This window comes from Nelumbo nucifera, chromosome 1 (genome assembly GCF_055504915.1).
Source record: "Nelumbo nucifera cultivar China Antique chromosome 1, China Antique-T2T, whole genome shotgun sequence".
Lineage (NCBI taxonomy): Eukaryota > Viridiplantae > Streptophyta > Magnoliopsida > Proteales > Nelumbonaceae > Nelumbo > Nelumbo nucifera.
Window position 1 is genome coordinate 130238231 of NC_142649.1, and position 16797 is coordinate 130255027.

The window sequence follows — 16797 nt, forward strand, 5'->3', positions numbered from 1 at the left end:
TTTTTGAAAAATAAGGAATTTAACAAAGAAATGAAAAAAAAATACTTAACCAAATAAGAAGTCAGAGACAAAGACTCAAAGTGAATAACAAATTGAAAGAAAAATATGAATTTTATTTCATTTAAATTTGAATGATACAAAGCATACAATGGTTGGATGAATGAAATATGAAAATTGGATAATGGAATAAATTAATAAAATATAAAAAGTACAATAAAATTATATGTTGAAAATAAAAATTATGTTATTAAAAAATATCAAATAAATTAAATAAAATAAAAAAATTACAATAATTTGAAAAAATGTTATACAACTAGAGTATACAAGAAATATTGACTTCATCATTTTCACTTATTGTTCTTGACTTTGATCATCTGCGTCAAGTGAAAGTGTGAAACATCAGATGTAGTGCTATGCCCTTCTTTGTCTTGTAATCTATCTTCAAAATCTAGCCAATCTTTAAAGTAGATACACATCTCTAGACTTTCATCATTTATACAGTTTCTCTTATTGTCCAACACCCTAGTACCTGTACTAAAACAAGATTTCGATGGAACTGTAGACACCTGAGGGTTAGTAGATCACATGCCATGGCGGCGAGAATTGGATAATTTTTTCTATGTTCACTCCACCATATTAAAACATCAAAATCATTTATTCCCTCCGAGGTGAAGGAAGAATTACTTAAAGTAGAAAAATTTGCTTGTAAATAAAAATTTAGTTTAGTAAATGAACTTGTTGTCAAGGCAGTGAATTTCTACCTCTTATTAAATAAAAAATTTTTCTCTTCCACTTCTGGATTCAAGTTCAGAAGTGGAAGATACAGCTGTACAAGTTGTAGAATTTTTATTACGCCCCCCAAACTAGTTGTTATATAACTACTGGGGGCATTTGTGTTATTCTTTCTCTCCCCCAAAACCAAATACGAATACCCCCTATATAGCTGTTTATAGTTGTTGGGGGGGTATTTCTGTAAAAAACCCCAAAAAGCTAAAACTAGCTGTTGGGGGTCCTCCCAATGGCTAATTCATCGGTTGAGCCAAGCGAGGCCCGCTTGGCCCACTATGGGCTTGCGGGTCATGTCGTGCTGGCTTGTGGACCTGGAAACCAGGCTCAACATGGCCTAGACCATCGTGCCGGGCCTGGCATGACCTGTATGCCGTCATGCCGTGCCGGCCCAAATTCATGGCCCGACCCGATTTACACCTCTACTTTTAGGACAAGATTAGCCCTATGACTTACATGTATTTTAATACTTTATATTAATCTTATATGTTTTTAGAAAGGGTAAATTACAAAGTCACCTATTACTATGCAATTATCCCCTGAAATTTCATTTGTAACAAAATCCTCCCTCAATTTTCACTTTGGCTTAGTTTGGAAAGAGAATAAATGCAAATATGTACAATATAGATACATACAAAATACAAGGTTTTGCACTTCACAGATTTCTATTTGTACTCCTTCTAAATTGAGCCTTTGTGATAAATACCCTCAGATTGTTAGGTCATATGATGGAATGCATTATAATACCCACTTGAACTTTTCTTATTTTCTTTTTCTTGCCTTTTTCTCTTAAACCCTAATTGACCCCAAAATGTTTTCTATTTTCTCCAAATGAAATCAACTAAAATAACAAGAATCATTTCATTGGCATAAAAAAAGTTTCTTTAATTTTTTTTCATTTCATTGACACAAGGACTTAAATATCGATATAGGGCGTATCGTATCTGTATCGACCTATGGCGGTACGGGATACGCTACGAACAAAAGCATATCCCGTGAGTCTTATGTATCATAGTGATACAGGTTGATGCATATTCAAAAACAATATTTTATAAACTAATACAACAAATAATCTATCAAATCCATGTTTATATAAAAAGATGATTTTTAATATCAAGAAAATTATACAAATAAAATATTGAGAATAGAATAATTATTTTAATACATAAAATTTATAAATTTGCAAATGATATGCATATTAAAAATATTATACATTTTTACAAATTATTAATTAAAATTTTAATTTATATTAATAAGTAATAACAACATATTTATTATTTATTAAAAAGAAAAACATTGTTTATAAAATATTTAAGAATATAACATTAAATTGAATTTATCAAATCCATTAATTTACATTTATTTCAAAAAAATATTTTTCATATTAGAAAAATTATATAAATAAAGGAATAATTATTTTAGTAATTAAAAATTATGAATTTTTATATGATATGTATACTATAAATTTTAAGAATTAATTTTGATATACTTTAAATTAAGGCTAGATTTTTTTAAATTATTAATTAATATTTTAATTTGTATTTGAGAATTTAATATTCAGTTGACTTTTTATTAATGTTAAAAAATTTAAAAAGTAAAATAAAAATAACTTATATAATAATTAAAATATATTAGGTGCATATATTTAGTGCTTTGGACTCTTGATTGTTGCATTATAAATAAAATTATATGATATCTATGCATATTGATATATGAATTATAATATATTTCTTCATATATATCACTAAAATATACATTTCCTATGTATTTATATACTATTTGTGATTATTTTGATCTTAAATTTAATGATTTTATTGTATTTATAGAATTTGTATGTATTCTCCTAGTATATCCATGCATTTTGATATTTTTTTCATTCGTATCTATGCATTTTCAAAGCGTATCCATATTTGTATTCGTATCCGTATCCATATCCGAATGGTCCGATAAGATACTGATACCGATACTTTAATCCTTGTATTGACATAAAATATAAAAAAATATCCATTCCTTTCTCTGATAAATCAAGAAAAACAAAATGAAAACTTAAATTTTTATCTATCAGGAAATATAAAAATTATCTATCATCTGAATATTAAATCCAATTAGAAATTTGTAAGGATCTATCAGAGCAATCAAGAGAACTTAATATTATATTTAGAAAACTAATCGAACCATAAATCGTTTAGATAAATAAAATAGAAAGATGGATGTTCAGGGATTTAAAAAAGTTTTAACAGCTGAACGAGAATCTTCACTACAAGAAAATTGGGCATTAGCGGCCGTTTTCTATCCGACAGATGGATGACTGCCGCTAGAAATACGAGTTTGTAGCAGCAGCCATTTAAAACTGCCACTAAAGACTGATAGACTGCCGGTATATTGTTTTTAGGATTTCTATAACACTATGGAGTTAAAATCTTAAACAAGAATATGAAGTCTAATTTTATTTTTAATGTTCCTATTTCGGGTCCTTACTAGAGAATTGCTTATTTTTGATGGGAAGTATGCCATTGTGTTTGAGAAAAAGCAGGGGTAATAAGGGAAAACCTTGTTTGTGGAATACCAGGGCCTGGGTTTGTATTTTATAAAGTTTTATAAATCTTGGATTTCATTCACATGAAAGAATACATGTTGTCCCAAATGGGTAATGGGTAACGGGATCAGAACAAAGCAAACGGCAAATATATATTACATGAACCAACAGTTACAGATTGATCCCAGGACCTAGACATCCCCATTCTAAAGATTACCTTGAAGTTGCAGACTTAGCAAGTCTTTCAACAACCCATTTTCACTCCTTAGAAACCATCTGAATGAGCAATTCAGGATTCTGCCCAAGGATTTGACTTCCCTAACTAGGAATTAATTAGTAGATCAATGGTTTAAAATGTCCACATGTTTCCTAATATTTTCATTACATATTTCTATTTCCATGGGTACCGACACAAAATATTACTATAATTAATGTTATAAGACTTGGCTCAGACTGTGAAAACTGGGAACCAGTGGCCTTTCCAGATCCCAGTTAAATGATGGCTTTCATGGGGGTTTATAGGCTGAACAGGTTAACTGCCCGATTAACCAGTAAAACTGGGACTCATGGAGCATTCCAGTTTTAGTCCAGTTTGAGTCTTACATAATTGTCTATAATTGATATATTCTCCGGTGAAAACTACTGGTACTGTGTGGAGTATATGAAATAGTATTATAACATAATTTGACGATATTGTAGATCTGTTGAGTAGAAATATTGTTGCCGGCCTTCTGGGTATGATTATTACCACTTTGTGTTAGTTCAAACTTTGAAATTCTCTTTAGACATGAAGTTAAAACTTGGTTTTTGTTTGTGTAATTGGATGATCTATTAGAATGACTTGCACTTTTATGAGTTTAAATTTTACTTGGACTCACTCTATTATGTAATTTTGACTCCTAATGTTTACTGGATGACTATGTAGCTTATGATTTTGTCCATTAACCTTACTTCCTTTCCACCAACACAAACCTTGACCACATCTCTTGAGTCCAGCCAAATTCAAGCCGTTTCAGGACTTAAACTAGTACTAAAGGAATTATCTAAAATAATTAATTAATCAAATTCAAATTGAATTGGATATTCGAATATTTAATCAGATTCATATTCGAATATTAACTTTCAATATCCTTTGGATATCGAATCGAATTTTCTTATTCAATTCAAATTCGGATATTGCTTGATTTGAATTCGAATCATTTACACCCCTAATTAATATGGCTCCAGTCATAATGTCCAATGATAATGATGATGGCTGTACAAATACAATTAAGAGTAAATATTAGTGAAAATATATGTTCAAAACTTCACATGATCAATAATCAGTTGTTGCATAAAAAATGAACCATCAACATGAACATAGCTAGGGGTGTCCACGGTTCGGATAACCGAACTATATAGGCAACTTTTACAAATCGAATCGGTACTACCGGTTTTTTCATTTCTCCAAATCAAAACCGAACCAGTACCATCGATTAACTAGTATGCTGGTTTTGGTTTTTGACCAATTTGGTACTTCTGTTTTTTGGTTTTTTATATTTATAATATTTATTATATAAATATATATATAGTATTATATTATAAATATTTTAAAAATATATAATATATTTATCAATAGATTATTATAAATATAATATATGTATATATTTATATATATAATGAATATATATTTATATATAATATATAGAAAATATGTGATATATATTTAAAATATATATAAAATATACATAGAAATATATATACCGGTCAGTTTGGTTAATCATCAGTTTTTTTATAGATTAACTGAAAACCAAACCAGTTTTTCGGTTTTTCAAAAATACTAAATAAAAAACGAACCGATCGATTGAATTAACCGCATTTTACGATTCAATTCGATTTTTCAGTTTTTCATGGACACCCCGAAACATAGCAGCCTCTTTTGCATTGTGTGGTTGAAAACAAATTAAGAGATTTGTGGTTATGATGGATCCATACCACTCATTTTGATGACCAAGAATCAAATATCGCCTTATTAATTAAAGCCTATAAATGCATATATATATATATATATATATATATATGCAAGAGTTCCATCATTATTTATTACTTTTTTTTTATGTTTATGTTGTGAGTTTTTTGGGCTTTGTTAATGCATTTTCCAATTTATCAAAAAAGGGGTAAATTGAAGTTAATGCTCCTTACTATTGGGTCCGTGACAATTATCGACTGAACTAAATACCCCCTCTGTTAGACGGAGGCTTTTAAAACTGAAAGTTATACGAGTAAGCCCATTCCCGGCCCGAGAGTTATTTGCAGAGATTGCAGGCAATTAGAATATGTGGGTGGTCGCCATTGGAGCTCAAGGTAGGACTGAATTGTGGCTCGTCACCTGTACGTCTTTGTTGAACCCAGATTTCCCTCTCAAGGGATAGAGTCGTTAAATAAGCGATTATGCTGTTGTTAATTGTTGGAAGGGGCATCTTGTGTGTGAGTGTGACGTCTCCTGCTGAACGTAAGAAGACCTTAATTGATGCGTTTCACTTGTACAGACAGTTGAAGTAGTGGGTCAATAACTCAATATACTCATCAGCAGTGATCAGAATCAGGATCCATTACTGCTGAAATATCAGACATGGTTGGACCAGTTACTTAGAGCTAGCGGTTGATGAGTTTCATTAGAATTGAAAAACAAATCACGTAACAGATGAAATGGCTTAAATTTACGATTTTTAAGAGATTTTTGATCTTTCAGTTTCAGGTGATCAGACTGATACCCATTTCAAATTCAAGCCGTTTCAGGACTTAAACTAGTACTAAAGGAATTATCTATATATATATTCCTCGACTCTGGACAAGACAAATCTGCTGAAGATCCCAATAAGTGGAAAAGCACTGCAAATTCTAGTAGTGGGGAAGAAGGAAGAATATAACACAACATCAGATCCAGGAAACGGGAATCTCTCAAAAGTATTTCTGTCTTTTGACTACATCTGGCCTTGCATTTCCCATAGACCATCGAAATGTCCGATGGTGCTCAGGCTCAGCCTGAACCTGTTTTGAGTCCTCTAAACGGGTGAATTCCGGATTCCAGTCTTTCCAGATCCTTAATTTTCTTATCCTTAGGAAATAACTACATTCGTCTCATCAAGAGAGGATTGCTACCTAGAAGTTCAGAGAGAGAGAGAGTAGTTGTTTCATTTATTCAGTTATTAATTAATACACCAAAAAACCAAGTATGGAGGAAGGAAGCATCAATTTGACAGTCTGGGCAGTAAGAATGAATAGTGTTTGTACAGCTTTACATCAACATGACTCTCTCGGTCTCGGTAGTATAGAGCTATATATGAGGCAAGGAGGGACCCCTTGTAAGGGTGCGTTGACCCCTGTTGAAAGCCTGGATGGATCGATAGCTACAAAAACGATCGATGTACCAACACAACTGATTTCTATTTCAGACCTAAAAGAATGAACACTTATTAGCATCTAAACAAGGAGTCAGTTTCCTTTTATTTCCCTCTCTTCATTATTATCAAAATAGTAATGCAAATAATTTATTATTTGATGACGAGTACACGCAACAGCTATCTCTGAGCTACTGTTTGCTTTTTAATTCTTTCTTTAGCAATGTGAGCTTTCCTTTTAAGGAAGAAATGAAGACCCATCAGGATGAAGGACGAAATTGGGTATTAGCTGAGGTGGGCTTTCTCTATTATGGCCACTTTGATCGTATGAGAAGAATGGAGAATTATAGTATTCAACCAGGGACGAGGCGTCCCTGAAGCTTGAACTCTCATGACCTATCACACCCTTGGACTTACCAGAGAGACCCTCCTTCACAATTGAGCTACATTGCCTGGGTTGTGTCTGATAGAAAACCTTTGAAACCACAAGTTCTCCATCCTTCTCCTCTTCATTGTTGCCAATGTGATACTGATGCATTACCCAGTTGGTCTTCTCTGGCTTCCTTTGCTTACCATAATTCGTGTATAGCACAAGTATCTTCTTGTATCCTTTTAGCCTTCCACCTACAAACACCGGCCGAGTCTTACCCGTCTTGTGCCATCGCGTCTCGCTCCCGTCGGCATCTGTGTGCACCTTCCTTCGCTTTCTGGTTCCGGTGGTGTACGCCTTGGAAGGTCGATGGAAGAAGTGCCGACTTAGCCCATCTTTGTTAACCCCTGAACAATCATGCATCTTTGATCAACGTGAGTAAGATATATAGGTCACTATTTTTGCAAGTGAGGACTGGTTTCATTTACAGCTTCAAAACGAACATACTCAGAAAGCTGTTAGAGAATAGAAAACCTATTCAGGGACCTCACCTAATCTGTTCCCTGAATAGGTATTTTATTAACAAAAGTTAACTAGTAGCATTGATGCGTAATAAAATGCGACGGAGGTGCAACTGGACTGGATACTATCTGTAGAAATACATGCACAGAACTGATACATGAATCACGAATGCGTAAGCATGAATGTAAGTTCACAGGTACGTAGAAGAGATAGCGTAAGAATGGTGATGGGGGTTGTTGGAGGTTCACCTGGTAGCTTCTCAGGGTGAGTGTAACAAATTCCATTCTCTCCTTCGAGGGTGGGTATGAATTCATCTATGAGAGGGTGGAGCCTGTGCATATCGGATCGCACCTTCGCTTCCAAATGCTCCAGAAGCTCTTGGTCACTTGGGTCGAACTTTACTCCGGCGGGTAGCCCCGGCAAGTCAGGAATTCCGGCCTAATTCAACCAATTTTGTGTGTTCATTAAAATGCACAAGCATTAAGTACACATATATTCTATAAATTTAAGGAACAGAATCAATACAGATGATAGTTTGAAAGAAAAAATCAGTCATAACAAGGGAATTGAATGATGAGAACCCACCTGGTCCTGAGATTGGATTCGATGGCCACAGGAAGGGCAAATTATGAAGCGACGGTCTTGGGGGAGTACTCTATCATTGAGAAGGTCAGGTGGCAAAATAGAGCTTATCTGGATGGCTCTGGTGTTGGTGTCATCGTCGCACTCATTGCACCATGTCATCTCCTCTCTGGTAATCCTCTTACGCCCATCCCACAATGAAGAGACTTCCCCTCCTGTTTCTTCCACTTCTCCAAAATAAGAAAAACTCCAAGAGAGCAGATAGAGATAGAGAAAAAAATATGAAAAAGAAAAAGAAAGAGAAGAAGAAAAGCAACTGCAGCTTGTCTCTTTTAGCAGCAGCTGCTAGCAGCAACAACAACAACAAACCAGCTGTGCTGTGGTACTAAAATTTAGGATGATGAAGGAACTGAAATCTCTTTAGAAGTTCTCAAAGAGAGAGAGAGAGCACCTAAAAAATGTAAGGTTACTTTGAACTCAAGTTTTATAAAAAAAAATATTCAGAGAGAATAAATGTAATTTTGGGGTCTTTTTATTTAGCCGTGTAAAGGTGGGTTTTGATCAGATTACAGAGTAACAGAGAGAAATGAAAACAAAACCGCCAAAGATTGAAAAGGATTAAAGAAGAAAAGGGTTGACGGTTGAGTGGAGATGGGGCAAACCTGATTCGCCTGATGTGAAGAACAACAACATGAATGAAAGACGTTCCACCACACCACGCCACAGAGAGAGAGAGAGAGAGTTGAGTTCAGATCCAATGTCACCCTAGAGTGTCTTTAAAGCTATGCACACAACAAAACATACAGACAGACCACAGAAAAACCCTCCTCTACCCACCCCTTTTATTCCCTTTCTTCACGTAGACTTTTCATGTGAAACTCTCTCCCTCTCTCTCTCTCTCTCTCTCTCTCTCTCTCTCTCTCAGACAACAATGTTAAATCTTACAAACCTACCCTCTCTATCTCTCTGTATATACGCAAGTCCATATACGTATATATACGTGTAGGTAGTCTAAGCTCGACAGTTCGTGTCAACCCAAACAGTTTACACGTGGCCTTGTTTTTAGGGTATTTGCATCATCCGCCAACCCAAGGAGAAAGCAAAGCTGCAAGCCGGCCAGGGATGTTAGCGCTTACTTCTACGTATGGATTATATTTTGCTTCGGCTTTTGGTTTTGGGTTTTGTTTATAAAAGCATGTAGCGAAGGGATGACCATGCACACCCACCAAGTATGAATGATGCCCTCCAGCCGTTGGATATGGGAGATGGATGATTAATCCAGAAGGCAAAGGGCCGATGCTCTTCACTCTAAATTCTAATCTGGACTCTGGAGGCATGCGAAGTACTGAATGGCTTTCCTATCATGTGGGGACATGAAAGGCACGGAATGTTCTTTCTGATGGCATCACGTGGCCTAAGTGGTAAAATAAAGAGGTTAAAGATGCGTGGCATTACATTTCCGGTTTATCTTTTACACGGTTTGACACGTGGCTACAAGAACCACGTGTACGTGTCCTGTGCTGCCGTGTATAGAACTGCCAATAGTCCCGACGCTGAACCCAACGCAACGTATGTGAACCGACTCAACTCTTTAACTCTATTAAAGACGATTTGGGATTGCATTTTAAACTCAATCCGTGCACATCCCCACTGGCCACCATATCCATATGTTGGCACAAAGGGACATGAGCTCGGATAGGCTACTCACACGAATCCACAAGACATTCTGCTGCATATCAACATCATCAATTCGGATCTCTAATCTACAATAACCCTACCTAGAATATCACAGCTGTGCATCAGGAATATCTCGCTATGAATGACAAACAAGTGAATGTGGGAGATGTTTTCAATGTGCCACTTGTGCTTGCTTAGGTGTGAGCAAGGTTCTTGTGGGTAGGGGGTCCGAACAACGATATCATCTCTCCTACTTCATTCTATGTTTGGGTGATGAATGAGTTGGTTCTACTTTATCAAACTGATTATATTAATTGGTTTTAGTTTGATGATTTTGTCCCGGTTAATAATTGGATTAGGATTGGTTTTTGTTGTTTTAAATCAATTATTAAGTTAATAATTCATAAAGATTATTTCTTACCTTTTTTGAATTTATATTATATTTTATATCTAAAAGGGTAAATTTGATAAAAAAATTTGAAACAATTTTGATTAAAGACATTTGATTTATTAACATATCAATAATTTGCTATTTTACTTTCTATTAAGCTTCTATTATCAAAATCGAAGTTTTAAGCTGTTATTACTTATTAACATGGATAATTGTACATGTCAGTATAATCACCTAATCAGGTTTAATCAGGTAAGATCCAATTACTCTGATTAATAATTGGCACAGTTTTGGGTTTATAATAACAATTGGTTCATGGTAAGGTTCAAAGTATGACACGTATTAGACGATATGTATCATTTTGGGGGTTCTTCGGTACGTGCCTACCGAGGGTTGAGGTTCTGACCAGTTCAAGGGGTGGAGGAATTTAAATCGCCCCTGAATCGGTTTAAAAAAAAAAGTACTGATATCACTTGATATGCCCCTATCGGCGGATCGGACATATCGATATCTTGAATCTTGGTTCAGGCTACTATGCCTTGTTCTGAACTGCACCCAACCCATTGACAACCCTAGTCTAGGTTAGGGGTGTTTACGGTTTGGTTAACCAAACCATGGGCATTTTTTGTAAACCGAACCAGTACCACTGGTTAAACAGTCTATTGGTTTCAGTTTTTGACCGGTTTGATTCTTCGATTTTTTAGTTTTTTATATTTATAATATATATGATATAAATATATGTATAATATTATATTATAAATAATAAATGATATATAATATATTATAAATATTTTAAAAATATATATAATATATTTATAAATATATTATTGTAAATATAATATATGTATATATTTATATATATATATATTTATATATAATATATAGAAAATATGTGACATATATTAAAAATATATATTAAATATACATATAAATATATATACCAGTAAGTTCAGTTAAACACTGGTTTTTTTGTAGGTTAATCGAAAATCAAACCGGTCCTTCGTTTTTTCAAAAATACCAAACTAAAACCGAATTGATCGGTTCGATTAACAACATTTTATGGTTCGATTCGGTTTTTCGGTTTTTGATGGACACCCCTAGTCTAGGTTAGGTTTGCATTTGTCATGAGGGTTATATAGCCTAGTTTCGGGCCTGATCCCAACTTGTCTTTTATATATAAAATATTACATATAATATTTTATATTAAATGACATATAATATGCATATAAATTTATTTTATACATTATATAATATAAAACATTATATATAATATATACTACATGTGTCATATTATAATATTTATATATAAAATATATAATATAACATAAAATAACATATATACATATGTATACATTAATGGGAAAATCTATGATACTATGAAGGCATGGTACCGGAAAAAGCTATGAAGCACCCCATGCATTTTGATGAATACCACCTGATTGATCACCCCTTATGTGATACCGGTTGATTGGTCAAAAGTTTTTCTAATATCATGTCTTTCTTATATCATAATATACAGGCTAAACTTAGTCTAGACCTGTTCTAAACACAAAACTTAGGCCAAGCTTAATATTTCTAAATGGGATATGTTCTGGCCATCCGAAAGTGATCCCTACTTACATATTGTCATTCATTCGTGTGTAAATATTCCTGATGTCGATTATAGTATCTTGTAAGTAGGGTCTTTATAGACTTGAGGGCCGAATCCAGACCTGTTCTTCACACCAACCTCACAATGCATCCCAACCGTGCATTGTGAGATCAGTGTAAGGTGCGTTCTGTAAGGAATCCTGATTCTCAAGAGCCATGCCGGTTGGCTCCATTTGATCAAACTGAAGGAGAATTGATTCCTACTACAGGTTTTTCCAAGGCTCAATTTGGAAGGAAAACAAAAATAAATATATAATGTAAAACCTTATATTTTGTATTATTTATACTATATAAATTTGTATTTATATTCCTTCTAAAATGAGCCTTTTAGGTTTGAAGGAAAATGCAGGAAAAGGAAAAGAAAAGTAAGAAAACCTTTATAAACCTTGCATGGATTTTTCTGTCTTTGTCTTCCTTTTCCTACCCTTTCCTTCAAACCAAACATAACTATAAAGTAAAAGTTGGAAATGTCATGACTCCCACAGGTTTATCCGCAATTCACGTTCATTTTCCAATCGAGTCAAAAAACACTGGGGAAATCAGGAAAGTTATTTATATTATAATGACAACCACTCGTTTTCCTTCTTTTATGTGAAATGAAACCTGGAGGAACCTATTCCGATTTGGTCTGAATTTGCATATTTTATACTGTTTTGGGCTTAGGCTTTCGTGGGGGGCCCAATGAAATTCTGATAAAAGGCCAGGCCTTAGTTCCAGCCTTCCAGGAAACTTCCAGAACTGCTGAGTGAATTAAAAACAAGTGGGAATTGGGTACTTAGAGCCCCACTAATAATAATTCTGATCATCAACTTGCCTGCATCATATTTGCAAGCAAAGATCTTGTTCGAGGCAGCTTCTAAAACTGCTGACTGAAATAATAACAACTGAAAAAGTATTTGGTCCCACCAATAGTCCACTCTATATAATTGAGACAAGGCTTACATGATGAAGATAAAAATGATTAATATGTAGAATCAGAACAAGTGAATGCCGAGATTCGCACGGAAACATTCACTTTGAATCCATATAGTTTAGTTTAGTTTAGTTGCAGGGCCCATCCTATGTTTTTTTAATTATTTTATAGGGCTGCAAATGGATCCAAAAACTTATATATATCGAGAATTGAACCGGAGATGATTTTTAACTATTTTGCTTCATAGGGCTAGGGCTGGCTACACAATGGGGGTAAAATTTCTCCCAAATCTCCACTACAACATGTTAACTAGATCATTTACCAACTGAACCATCATCAGTTGATCAAATTGAATGAGCTAAAAATAGCGTCATTGAACTCATAACTTTTTAATAAAAATACAACATTCAAACCAATTTTACTAATCCGATCGGAATGGATAAGATTCCCTATTTAAAATTTTAAATTAAATAAATAATTTTCATTTGTGACCTTTGATACACTTGACGAGCAAAACAAATTAAAGATTGGCTCATTGTGAGTTGCAGTTGCAGGGCCATCGGAGCACATAAAAACACATACAAATAATAGTGCCCAATTAAAACAAAACGCGTTATTCTGTGAATACTAGATAAGAATGAAATTTTAGAAGAAGTTGAGGTGGTTGAAGCCTAAAGGGAAGGGGCACTGCACATGTCCCCCCATTTGGAAGAAATTTCTAGGAAACAGCCATGATTCAATAAAGGGGTGATGCAAAGAATCGAAAGGGGCTCTCTCTCATTTCTATTTCAAAGTTCTTGATGACAACAATTCTGTCACATCACCCATCATCAATGTTAAGTCAATCATCTCTCTCTCTCTATTCTGTGAACCTCTCAGAGCTCTAGAAGATGCTATTCAATGAGCCACTGACGTCAAGTCCAACGTCGTTTATAAGCGGTATTAAAAGAATCTGAATCTGCTCTTTACACTTTTACAACGCGTGTTACACCTCTTTCGTATTTGTATTTATTATTTATAGATAAAAAAAAATTACTCTTGAGACATTTTGAATTACAAGCTCATAAATTTATGAGAATTCTGAATTGGGCTGAATATAGCTGTGAGGTGTATTCTGTGAGAAATAGATTCCAATTAATATTGAAATTAGCAGCAAGATCTGTTCCGCACAAATGAGCGCCTTATTGACACATCCACGGACATATTGAGAGTATTTCTCATGAGTAATAACTAATAAGTACGGGAAATGTTCCCAGTGTATGATAGGATGTATGTATAAAGAACCTATGAGATGTCAGATGTGAGGAATAGATCCGGACTCCAACTGATGAGACATTATTGATGGATTATAGACGATGACAACTATGATAGTATATATATGTGAAAAGTGTACCATTGTTTGTTGTTAGTGTAAAGAGGAAATGCTGCTCCTGTTGCGTCTCACCAAGCAAGACGAATGTTCTGTATTAGATGGATACGGTCTCATGAATGAGTGAGAGAGGGAGAAAGTGATTTTGTTTATTAAAAATTCGAAAAACATATTTATCTTATGAATGATGATCAGATTTAGACCCATGATATGCTCCATCGTACTACCCCGACATCGACTTGTTTGTTTCTTTTATTCATGGCCCGAATCCAATTTGGGTGTGGATGGTGAAGACATATTTGACAGCAATTAGAGAGTTTAAAAGGGAAAAATTGATTAATAATGTTGGAAACAGTAATGACAAACAAAGACAAAAGCTAGCCAAACTGATTATACTTGAAAAGAATCTATGTGGGGGGTTACATATCCACTCATTATTGGTCAGGGGTTTTACATATCCAGCATCCAGCATGGTTACTTTCATACTGCATGCATGTTTGGTATTTATAGATCAATTAACATTTTTAGTGTTAGATTATATATTTTTACAATAACAATAAAATTTATAATAGAGGGATTGAAATAATAAGAAATGATTTAATCATTCATAATTTAATAACGTATGTCAGGCTAAATAAAATAAAACGGTGGAAGAGGATTCATGTAATTGACCCCAAATTTCAGGATAAGGCTTAAATGATGAAGATGAAAATAATGATGATTAAATCTATTCATGAATTGGGTTTGGGGTTGGATTTTAACAGAATTCTATGAATACTACCCAAAATCCGAACCTGGAATAGTATTATCTAAAGCCTGACCCGTGAATAGGTATAATGATGAGTCTATTACTAATAGGACCCACCTACATGTGCAATACATGTAATGAAACATCTAATTGTACTTATCACCAATTTTACGACCAAAGGAAACGTTAGAATTGTAAAGGTTTATACTGCACCACGCCTTCTTTTTTTTTTTTTTTTTTGAATTCTGACATTGATAATAAATAAAAAAAGACGAATACTGATAACCCCATTAATTGATTGATTCTATACATTGGTTGGAATCTTTCTTGCTACCTTCTTAACTCACAGATATTGGAACCAAATCCAATGCCAAAGCAGAGAACCTTTTGCTATTCGGTAAGGCCTGAAGAGTTCTATATGGGGGCATTCTAGTGTATTCAACTATTTTTATAACATGGTTTTTAATTTGGAATCCATTTTTCTATTCATAGGGATGGCAATTTCCATCCCATCCACTGGGTACCCGTCCCTAACTTTGTTTCTTGATGGGGTGGGTTTTTTCTTGAAGAACCGGCTTTGAGGTGGGGATGGGTAGGGTACGATATTAGGTTAAATTTGACCACTTTTAACTCGAATATTGTTGGAAAGCATATAAATATTATATTAGGTCTTGAATTTAATAATATTTTAAAATTTACATGAAAGATAATTGATAATTTATGTGTTTTTACATGTCTTAATCAAATAATTGGAAATTTTGTTATTTATTTATTGTTTATATATGACAAGAAATAATAGGAAATTAGATGTGGGTTCTAAACCTAACCCGTCCCTACCCTTGAATGCAGGGAGGGTAGAGTCAATGAGGGTTTTGCATTTTCATGTGTGAGGAGGGTTTAGATTCTCAAAAGAGGTTTAGGGAGGCAGGTAGGGTCATATGGTTTTCAAAACCGGACCGGAGCGGACAGTCGGACTGGAAAAACTAGGAACCAGTCACCTGAACAGTTCCGTTTTACCCTAAAACCGATGATTTAGTCAGCAAACTATTGACTCAGGCGGTTGAACCATTGAACTATTTGACTTGGGAACGGTTTTAATGGTTTTTTGGATTTTTAAAATATTTATTTATTTTGTCAAAGCGGGCTGTTCGTTTGGACTAAACAGTCGGATTGTTTGACCCAGAAACCGGACCCTAGAACAGTTCCCTATTCGGTCCAGTTTTAAAAACCTTGGGTAGGGCTTAGAATTAGAAAATCCTCCCCGAACCTGCCCTGTTGTCATCCCTAGTCTAAGGGTCACAAATGATTGAAATTGTAGAATCAGTTTCTGAAAACTGAACCAAAAGAAGTTTTGGTTTTCACGGTTCAATTAACCTGTAAAGGTTTTGGGTTTACCTGGTTTTTGAATGACCCTGAAATATGTACAACTCTAATTCAATCCGACCCAACCGACCAATGTGGTCCAGTTTTGAAAACATTTTGTATTAAAACAAGGAAGTGAAAAAATTCTCATTTTTTATATTTTTTTAATTTTTAATCCACATTGTTTTGAATTTAACCAATTAAATTGTTATAGGTGAGCCATTTTTGGCCACCCTGAATGGCCTCCAAAGAGCCATGTTTCGTCATGATTCTAGGATGGTTTATCATGTCTGAAACCTCTCTTAGATCATGTCCAACTCAAACACAAAAACTACGTTCTTCTTCCACTTTTGAACACAGGTTTTCTCCGTTCTTTTTCTTCCTTCTTCTACCTTCTAGTACTCTATTTTTGATAGAGAAAAATAGAGGCAGAAGCACAGCAAACAAGGGTGGAACTACTTTGTTTTTGGACAAAATAACAGGGGCGGAATCACTCTAATTCATCGCCCAA

At 34.3% G+C, this 16797-nt stretch overlaps 1 protein-coding gene across 1 annotated transcript; it reads right to left on the bottom strand.

The window, feature by feature from the left end:
* Positions 1-6729: 6729 nt before the first annotated feature.
* Positions 6730-8991, bottom strand: LOC104589087 (NAC domain-containing protein 73-like). The gene is made up of 4 exons (XM_010247276.3): positions 8839-8991; positions 8180-8391; positions 7843-8032; positions 6730-7479 (listed from the first exon to the last, which is right to left on the bottom strand). Exons 1-4 carry the CDS (start codon positions 8867-8869, stop codon positions 6941-6943), a joined length of 972 nt encoding a protein of 323 aa, XP_010245578.1. The 5' UTR covers positions 8870-8991; the 3' UTR covers positions 6730-6940.
* Between the last annotated feature and the right edge of the window lie 7806 nt (positions 8992-16797).

Excerpts from the sequence above, each read along its gene's own strand:
- LOC104589087 (XM_010247276.3), bottom strand. The coding sequence starts at position 8,869 with ATGTTGTTGTTCTTCACATCAGGCGAATCAG. Across the intron at positions 8,033-8,179 it reads GAATCCAATCTCAGGACCAG|GCCGGAATTCCTGACTTGCC; the intron begins GTGGGTTCTCAT and ends TGGTTGAATTAG. Across the intron at positions 7,480-7,842 it reads TCACCCTGAGAAGCTACCAG|GGGTTAACAAAGATGGGCTA; the intron begins GTGAACCTCCAA and ends ATGATTGTTCAG.